At 37.9% G+C, this 10,491-nt stretch overlaps 1 protein-coding gene across 1 annotated transcript; it reads right to left on the reverse strand.

Moving 5' to 3' along the window:
- Positions 1 to 1,530: 1,530 nt before the first annotated feature.
- Positions 1,531 to 10,096, reverse strand: LOC139910683 (up-regulator of cell proliferation-like). Its single transcript, XM_071898059.2, has 5 exons — positions 9,999 to 10,096; positions 5,888 to 6,189; positions 4,882 to 5,151; positions 4,501 to 4,770; positions 1,531 to 4,090 (listed from the first exon to the last, which is right to left on the reverse strand). The coding sequence occupies exons 1-5, from the start codon at positions 10,094 to 10,096 to the stop codon at positions 1,608 to 1,610; spliced, it is 3,423 nt and encodes a 1,140-aa protein (XP_071754160.2). The 3' UTR covers positions 1,531 to 1,607.
- Positions 10,097 to 10,491: the final 395 nt, after the last annotated feature.

Consider the following 10,491-nt stretch of genomic DNA (forward strand, 5'->3'; position numbering starts at 1 on the left):
CTTACTCCTATCCAACTCATCTCATGCAATTCAAACTCATCTCATGATTAGAACTGAATTATGATTTAAAAGCAAATCACAATTCAATTCTAAATAGACCCAGCCTTGGATCATACAACTATATGACTCAGAACTGAGAACCTTATAGTGGTATAGATCGCAAATAACACAGGATTTGAGTTTTTAGGAAGATAGAAAGCCAGAAAAATGTGTGACCTGAAACAGTGAGTACTTTGATTGTTGATAAGAAAGCAAGTGAATGAGATTAGATCTACATCTTTATTGTACGAGACAATACTTAACCACATGGATTCATAAGACATCAATTACTTTGACCGTTAGCTAGAGTCAGCCTGTTATGCCATATGGGTGAACTTTGCACTTTCAAGATAATTCCAGTGATCCAGGCAATTTAAATTGCTGCAGATTGATTTCAAATAACCTTTTGATACAGATTTGATAGCAGTAATATTATGGTTTTTGGTGTCTCTTTGGAAATGTTTTGTGTCCATACCTCTATTCTCCCTATTCGGGTGGAAATTAATTGATGGGTTGTGTCAATACATATGTATATTTTTTGCAAACATATTTAAATGCTAAATGTTTTATTTGTATGTCCACAGATCTTAAGGACACAATGCTTCCTCAGTGTGATGTATTTCCTGTTGAAGCAAGATATTTGGGTGGGACATAACGCAGGGAGGGATCATTCTAAAGAGTAAACCAATGGGATATCAGTTAGGGAGAGAAAGGCATTTTTATTTGATGGGAGGGGCAGAGGGGCAGGATTGTTCAAAAATCTGTGATGTTTTATTGGTTGAAATTTTTATGTACGCCTCCTGATACACAATGAAGTCATCACTAAATATTTTCTGTCTTGCAGGAAGTAGCAGTAATGATTTTTTCATACAATAAAATATAATTGTTGTCTTTTTTGGCAAAAATTCTCAGACAGGTGTGTGTTATGATAGAATGAGCTAAAAAGAGAAAAAGTCATTTTTCATTTTAGTGACTTTAATAAAAAACATTGTAAATAATAAAATGATTAAGAGAGATGATGAAATACATATTTACTTATTATTACATGACTGAAATGCACACACTTTATACAATAAAAAGAATGACCAGTGAAATCATACAACTGTGATGCCTATTCAAAGTCAAAGACAAATGTATCATACAAATGATATAGCTGATTACAGGCACAATGCCCAAGTTGGTCCACAAGACATCATTATCTTACATTTTCCATTTAAATTTAACTCCCATTACTCAAAATGTTATATAAAACTGTAGGGCTGTAGATAAAAGTAATACAAAACATAGAAAAGCAAAATCAGTGAAGGAACAGAGGCAAGAAGCAGTATAGAGACAGAAGTGGCTGACTGGACTGATAAGAGTTCAATGTAAAAACAGCCCTATTTTCTTTTATTTCCATTTCAAGATTCACTGGTTTTCAGTTCGAAAACAAAATAAACTGAAACCTGCCCTTGTTATGCATAGTCCACTTCACTTGTGTAATTCTAGTTACATCATAATTTGTACAATATTTTGATGCCTGGACATCAATTTCTGCATTTTCCCCAGATCAACTGAATTTACATTTCTCATAAAGCCTTCCAAATGCTTTTTATACTCCCGATTAAATGTTTCAGATCACCTCTTTCCCGGCATCTTTTGAAGTCTCCTATCAATCTCTTTTTGAAGGCATGCACGGTCTCGCTGTAGTCAACAGTGTATGGAGCCATAGGTGGAGTCCCATGCCAAAGCTGAGGAATGTACCAGCTGCAAGTGTCTGGATCATACTCCATCACATCTGAGATCCTAGTGATGTTCTTCTGCTTCATCCTGGGGTCCGTCACGATCATTTCATTCAGCTGTTCCATCAACTGTTTATCCCTCTGCTTCCGTTCATGAGTGGGCATGTCGGACATATTTGTATGCACAAAATGACACAGCGGCTTCTTGCCCACATCTTTTGATCTAATGAACGCATGAAGCACAACCTCTAAGATGTCTTTCATCTCTCTGGAGTTGTCCTTGGAAATACTGACGATTGTGGCATCACTGAGTCCCACAGCAAGGCTTGCTACTTCCTTGTCACGTTCATGACTGTCGTCCTCTTGGGCCAGCTGATGTGGTTTTAGTCCCTCGGTGTCAATGATCATGATGCAGTCACACCCTAATTCCAACCTGGCTTCTTTGTTGATATTGATTAGTTGCATGAAAGCACCCCTGGTGCCTCTTCCTCTACTGACAGCAAACCTGACACCAAACATGGTGTTGAGGAGAGTAGATTTCCCTGTGTTTTCACCTCCTATGATGGTAATGATCTTGATCTTACTGTTGGAATGCATAATATAGTGAAGTTCGGTAAGTACACCAGTGATCCATTTCATCGGGATGTTTGATGCATCTCCATCAACAAGCTCAACAGGGAAACCGTCCAACAGCATCTGAGCGCACAATGCGGGGAGATGTTCCATGATTTTTCTTTGATGGCTGTATTCTGGCAGATAGCAGGTATATTCATATAACTGCCCACACTCACGGAAAAAGTGTTCCAGCCCTAAAGAACAGTCAGAGATTTGCTTGTCGATCTTTGCAATTCTGTCTTTTTCCTGGGGAGATGTCTGGCATAGGTCTTTGTACTGATCCTGCAAACTTGACAGCTGATGCCGGGACAGGTTGTCCAAATCTATTTCCAACCATTTGAGGAAATAGTATCGTTGCACCTCTGAAGTCACCACCCCGTGAAGGAAGCCTGACATTGCAGCTGTCATCTCAAGTCTTTGCTGTTTCCTTCTACATTCTTCCTCCTTTCTTTTCAGAGACTTGCTGTAGTTATCAATCTTTTGATCCCCAGCTTTTCGCAGTCTGCAGCTCTCGTTTTCCAGCCAAGAAAGTTCTTTCCACACATGTCCCTGAGAAGGAAGTTGTTTGTTTTTGAATTCTGTGGCATTGGTTATATCCCCGGTGATTTTGGTTACATTCTTCCTGGCACTCTGACATTCCTCACAATCCTCATCAACCAGAATCCCACAGCAACGAGCTTTGCTTGCCATATTTTCCACTGAGACTTTGTTTGGGCGGCTTTCCAGCATGTTAATGACCGATTCCTGGAGGGCTTTTGTCAGTTCTGTATCATTCCTTTTCTTTTGACTCACGTTAGTTGTCTTTAAGCTGGGTTTCACTGTCATCCTTTTTAGCGTAAATGTTTTCCCCTGAAAACTGCTAACCAAAAAAAGCTTTGCCTTCCCATCTCTCCCTTCCAAAATCTTGAAGTAATCTGCTTCTGATTCATCACAGAAAATGTAAACAGCTGCTGATGTCTGACAGAGGAATGAGAATTGTTTGTCAAAGACCCTGATGTCTCCTCTGAGGTTGGCGACGGCCACAGGATCAGTGAAGGTGTCCGTGTTCCTGTTCCCACATGGGAGGTACCAGCTGATTTCAACTAGCCCCTCTGAAATCCTCCTGGGAACATCACCACACTCCATGTTACGATGACAAAATGTGTTGTGGTACTGCTGAGGGTTACTAAGCAGTTTGTTCAAGATCTGAGACTTGGACAAGTTGCTTTTCCCTAGCCTGGCAAATGAAACCAAAGGAATATCAGAGAGGACAATTCTGTCCTCACAGGTCAACTTTGTGAATGCATGGTTGGAAGGTCTAAACTTCCTCACAATTTCACGCATGGACCACAGCATCATTGTGATTTCTCTTGTTTCATGGTTGGGCAGCAAGAGCGGGATGGCAAACTGGCACAGTGACATTTTCAGAACTATCTCCTGCTGAAGCAAACCATCTGAGCAGAGAAACAATGCCGTTATCAGGTCCAGGGGATTAATGGCATTGCTGTTATCTCTGTCAAAGTTGTCAACATAACTGGACACACATTTGACACTTCTAGCATTCACGTTCACCATCATGAGTCTCTTCAAAAAGGCCCCGGGAAGTGATTGCATGGTTTCAAGTTTTTTCTCTGATATATCATTTTGATTCATCTCAATGATAGTACTTAGTGTGAGCTTGTTTTCATACTGGTCTTCAAGTCCAATCTTCGATAGCACCTTCCTGAGACAGGGTTCTGTGAATCAACAGGAACAGACCAGAGTATGATTAGAGCAAGTTATATTTTGCACCTTATTAGGATACCCAATAGCTATTTTTTTTTTTTTTTTTTTTTCTTGAGTGGGTTCACTTATCACACTACAAGTGAGAACAAAAGTGAGCAAAACTGTAACATTAAAGAACCCTTTTCATCATAGTCACTTAGCAAAAAGAAACACCTTTTTGACCCCACCCTTACAAGTATAAAAGGGCACCGACTGTGATGCTTGCAACATTTTAGCTTGGCTGCAAGTTTGGGTGATATCTCACACTATGAATAATATCTGAACTTTCTAGATACCTTACTAAGAAAGTTTTTTTACAATTAAGTTATCATAATTGTATTTATTTGTGCTTAAAGGGCAGAAACATAGTATAATCTCTTACTTGTGTGTATAGTTGTAGAGACAGGCTTACTATGCCTTTGGTTGTTGAGCACTGATGAGACGGAGATAATGTACTCTGTGTCAGGTTTTAAGTCAGAGAACATCTTGTAGCAGTCCTCAGTGTGTATTGCCAGCGGCTCTTCTCCTGGGCTTTTGACAGTTAAAAGGAATCGATGTGGGATTTGCTCCATTTTGTCTCCTTTGGTCCATTTTAGGGACAGAGCAGTGGCCTCTGAATGCTCTTCTGTCATGTTTCTTGGGGCTGGCACCTCTGGAAAAGACAAGTAATTTGGTTATGAAAATGTTTAGCTTCTATTCATTCAGTTAAATGTGAACACTGCAATCAAAGGGATATGAAATGTCTTGGCATTATTTACATTACCTGTGAAAACAGATGCTGTGGCCCATACACTTAAATTGCCATCGTTGTCCTCTGTGGCCACACTGAAGTAATATTTTTGGCCAAGTTTAAGATTGTTTATTTCAATTCTATAAAGGTCTTTAATGGTTATGTAGTCCTCAACTTTCTCAGAAGATCTCCATTTCACTCTGAAGGTCCTGGGTCCCTCCAGTCCCTCAGGACTTCCCCAGCTCAGGATCACAGAGTCTGGCTTCATCGACAGGAACGTAATCTCACCAGGAGGGGGCACCACTGCCAAAAATAACACAATAATTTAGTGCCACCAACAGTGTCACATACTTTAAGCAGGCTTACATATGAATACTACTAACCTATCACTGCCATGCTGTGAAAACCTTATGACTCAGTTTTTTTAAATTTCTGATCCTACTGCCACAAACTTAATTCTTACTGGCTCTGGTATGTGTTTCCTCTGTGCTGCTTACCGAAGCTCTGTTCATTAAGTGAGGACTTTCAGAAACTATGGGTCAGGCAAGCTCACATAGGGAAAGAAGAACGTCATCCAACTCAATGCCTAGAGCTAGCTTTTAATGTGCAATAAATCAATAAACAAACAAGGTCTGTCTTTGTGGCAACTGGGTTACTGATCTTGGAGCTGTAAAAAACACAACCCAGAGGTTGTGTAAAGACGTCTGAGGCACACTGAAGTGGTGAATAAGTCAAAAAGCTTTTATTATGACATGGCCAGGCAAAAATACAAATATGTTTCAGCTCACAAGGAGCCTTCACCATGCAACACCCTAGTGAAGAGCCATATAAAACAAACGTAAAATGTATTACCCTGTATGCAATTTTGGTCAAGTTGTCCTCTGAAGCATTCACTTACCTGCACCAGGTACAGCAGGGTCTTGGCATTGCTCTCCAACAACAATCTGTAACAGCATCAGTATAACTAAGCAAAAAGTTACACTCATTCTGTTATTTCCCCATTTTCTGAGTTCTGTTCTATTTTCAGAAAAGTCACAACGCACCTGTCCTGCAGCATGCGGTGTCTTCTGCAAAATGACGTCATGCCGTCTATGCTTTCCCTCTGAACAAATGTTGCAAATCTGCATCTGATCAGTCCTGCAGAAGAAATCTAGAGGCTTGTGGTAGTGATGGCAGCGTTTCTCCTCGACCTCGCGGGACACATCTCTTAGTATGTGTCTCTGCATTGCCGACGCTGTGTAGTGCGGCCTAACATGGTAATCGCAGTAGGAGATGTTACAGGTCAGACAGGTCTTCACAGCTTTAGCCCGGGAGCAGATGTCACAGATCACCTCCCCTTGTCTGTTTTCAATTAAAGAAATACAACTTAAGTTGTTGTTTATTGTGTCATCCTTGACTTTTTCTGCTTGTAATGCACTGGACTGTCATGATATTCTGTGTGTTTTACATGCTGTTCTCTGCCTTTAAATGGAATTGTTGAAGAAACTCAATCAACTAATCAATCAGTGTAACTAAACAGTATGTTAATATAGTGAATAAAAAAGTGTCCCACATGTCATCATGTAGAAATGATTCCTCCTCATAAGAATGGAAATCCGCTGATTCAGCAGTCTTAGATGATGATGAATATCCAGATGTGTCAGATTCTCTTCTCACCAGATAAACCCTACAAGGTAAATTTAACACCGACTGAGCTTGAGAGGCATAGTCAGAGAAATTACTTGCATCTGTCATCACGTTCCCTTGTCTCCTCAAGTCTCTGCAATTAGAAGCTACGAGAAATTGTACCTATGGTAATGGAAACTTAATGTAGCTGGGCGGATTAGCTATTTTTTTCTAGAAAGCTTATTTTTGTTCTCTGAATTCTAAAAGATAAATGGGCAAGTTTATGGAAAATTATGCAAAATGATAAAGAGCATAAAGATTAGAAAATAGAGCGATTAAACAATGTGTTAATTGTTATGTACTAGATGATAGTAAAAATCCAAGTCGATTAATCTAAATACTATATGAGATGGCAGAACATTACATTTCTATAGTTTATCAATACAAATACAAATTGGTATTTTGTATTTATTAAACGTACTAGGCAAAAAATGAAGTCATCATCAGCTGGTTTATAAAGGGTTGGCATGGTTTACATAATAAAAGTGTATATTCCGTCTGTTTGTGGTGCTTAGTTTGTTTTTAGACTAGTCAGTTATGGTTACATAGCTTTAAATCAATAGTGAAATTAGTTGAACTCCCTATCCATAATAATGATTACTGATTAGTACTGAGGCAGCCCTGTAGACATATGTAACAAGCATAAGTAATTAGCCTACAGTAAGTCACAATATTACTGGGACTTGCTTACTGTGTGTCTTTGAAATGGAGAGGGGAATTCTTTGAATCTCTTCTCTTCTCTGTCTCATAACCAGAGTATGCAGACACTGGTGTCTCCCTGCTGTAAAAATAACAACATTAAATGCAAAAATACAACTTGTAACTTTCCTTATGCATACGTTTGAATTAAAAGTGAACTTTACCCAGAGGATGCAGACTCTTCGCCCCTCAGTCTGAAAATTATGCAAAAACAAAGTTTTGGAAATTACAAATATTTCACTCAGTCTTTGCAACTCTGTCTTTCCTTTCAATTAATTGAAGCCTGAATTATGTTTGCTTCAAAGATAATCAAAAAATACTTATTTTATTATCAAATTTATTGAATTATTGAATTATATATATTTTCTTTTCCCTCCCCGCTGCTGCTTACCAGCATACCAGGAGAACACGTGATAGTTTTCTGCTCCATTACTTTATCACTTGAAAATGTCAATCAGTTTAATCAAATTAATTAATTATGAGAAAATCCCACATGTTGCATCTTTAAAATGTAGACCATGACTCACTAATCAACTCTTTCCATAACAAAACACACAAACTGCAATGCAATCACGCTATGGCCTAAGTTACTGCAATATTTGGTGTATGATTCTTACCGGTGGTTGATTGCTCTGGAATCGTCACTTTGCATCACATAAGCAGCAGATGGAGAGGTGATGAGATTTTCTGCCTTCAACCTGAAAATTACAACATATACTGTATATACGTATATATAAGTGAAGAGAGATATGACAGCTTAGCACTGGACATATTCAAAAGTATGCAGTCACCGTACTTGAATGGCTCCCCAGGAAAACACACTTGTCCACCCCAAAAATGGGGCACCCCAAAAGCTGCTTTCCTGTAAGGAATTCAACAGAGGAAAAAAGTACAATCATTAATAATTACCAATTAAAATGACTTTGGGAAACATGTTGAAAAGACAGAGAGAGAATTCGTTAAAAAAAACAAAAAAAAAAACATCATGGCATTATGATATTGTCTTTGAGCTTGTGTCTGAAAGGGAATACCTGCAGTCATCAGGCATAGCAGAACAAGTTGGCACTGAGAGTATTGTAATTTAAGACTATTTTTGACTGACCAAAATAATCCTACACTTTACATCATACTATATACAGTATAATATAATGCACTTCTGGCCATTTGGGTGTTTGTTAAAACTGAAAATATTACTATTGGATCTGAGCAGTGTCCATAAAGGCAGAACAAAGCTTTTTCAAAGTTGCTATGATCAGTTAATGCACTTTGTTCCCACTCAAGTTCCCATAGAGAAACATATCTTCTAAGGTTGCAATGGAAGGGGGCAAAGTAAGTCTTGATTGTCAGATTGACCGATGGCCTGAATGACACAACTGATAAAAACCAGCATGAGAATTGGGCATCAGAGAGTCAGAACTTTATTTTCCCAATTAAAACATTTTAGAGCCGAAATCTTTTTAATTAAGTCTACAAATTTTCCAAGAAGCAAAAAGGACTTTACTTTTGAATCGTTATAGCTACAATATTCAAGCTATAGGAGGATACTCTCTTACTGCTTCTCTCTGAAATGAAGAGGGATATTCTTTGAAGACTTCTCTGTCTCATAACTGGAGTAGCTATGTAGACACTGGAGTCTTTCAGTCCTCAGATGTAAAAATACAATGTGTAGATTGGTTTATACAGACAACTGAATAAAAATGAAACTCCAGATTAAGGCAGGGGAAAGACTGTGCAACTGAGAGTGAGGTCACCAATGGGAAAAACACCAAAACCGTTGGGGGGAAAATCATACTAAGTTAAACATGAAACATGAAATATTTAAGCCTTTCTTACTTTGTATCTCTGAAATGAAGAGGGATGTCCTTTGATGACTTCTCTGTCTCATAACCAGAGTATGTGGACACTGGTGTCTCCCCACTGCAAGAATAACAACATAAAATGCAAAAATACAATCTATAACTTTGCTTATCCATACGTTTGAATTAAAAGTGAACTTTACCCCTTAATGTCAGATGTTTTAAAAGCATCGTAGCAAAAATTCTTTACCACACAATATTTTTCCAGGAAAAAAAAAGCCACTGACAGCTGTGACTTGTAAAAATAATGCTATATCAAAGTTATGGTAGTATTCAGGTATGTTGTCTTACTGTTTTTCTCTAAAATGAAGAGGGATATCCTTTGACGACTTCTCTGTATCACAACCGGAGTATGTAGATCCTGGTGTCTTCCTTCTGAAAGAATTACAAGCGTCTCAGTCCTCAGATGCAGAAAATACAATCAGTATTCAGACATTTGAGTAAAAATAAAACTTTACAGCTTGTGTGTTGTCACAATTGTACAGCGGCTTTAACCATGCAATATTTTCCATAATAACAGTCCCAATTTGTTTTATTTATTGACTAATTGATTTATAGTCGGTGTAAATTGTCAGTTACATGTGTATATTACTGGGTTTTTAAAGCTAATGACAGCAGTTTCTTTTATAGAGGCCTCAAATCAAAGTTCAATTTACTTCATAGATCCCTTTTTTTTTTTTTTTCCTCTCTTGACTTTCAGGGATTTTGTAATTAGGTCACCAAAAGCAGAGAACGTATTTTTTGAAAGAATCATGCTACATCAAAGTTACATCATACAAATGTTTAAGCCAGGTGTTCTGTTTTACTGTTTTTCTCTGAAAACAAGAGAAATATCCATTGATGACTTATCCCAAAATGGATTTATAGCATTTTAAAATAAATTCCGTTATATAACGATTGACATTACAGCTATGCAGTATGTGACCTTACTGTTTGTCTTTGAAAACAAGAGGGATATCCTTGGAGCCATCAGACTTCTCTGTCATATAACTGGATGTTGACCGTGGTGTCTTCAGCCTGAAAGTCATCTTCTAATTTTAGGCAATGTTTTCAACATCACACAAATTTTTAAGCATCCTACAGACATTTTAATGCAACTTAACATCCATCCCCTATCAAGCTGCTGCAGAAATACCAGGAGTATACAATAGATTTCTTGTGTCAAATCGATATTTGAGAACGTATTTTTTGAAAGAATCATCCTACATGAAAATACTACACATAAAATTACATCAGAATACACATTATTAAGCCAGGTATTCTGTTTTACTGTTTTTCTCTGAAAACAAGAGAAATATCCATTGATGACTTCTCTGTCTCATAACCAGAGTATGCAGAACCTGGTGTCTTCCCTCAAAAATACCCTCAAAAATACTACTTATAACTTTGCTGATGCATATTTAAAAGTGAAATTTACCCCTTG

Source organism: Centroberyx gerrardi, chromosome 3 (genome assembly GCF_048128805.1).
Source record: "Centroberyx gerrardi isolate f3 chromosome 3, fCenGer3.hap1.cur.20231027, whole genome shotgun sequence".
NCBI classification, from domain to species: Eukaryota; Metazoa; Chordata; class Actinopteri; order Beryciformes; family Berycidae; genus Centroberyx; species Centroberyx gerrardi.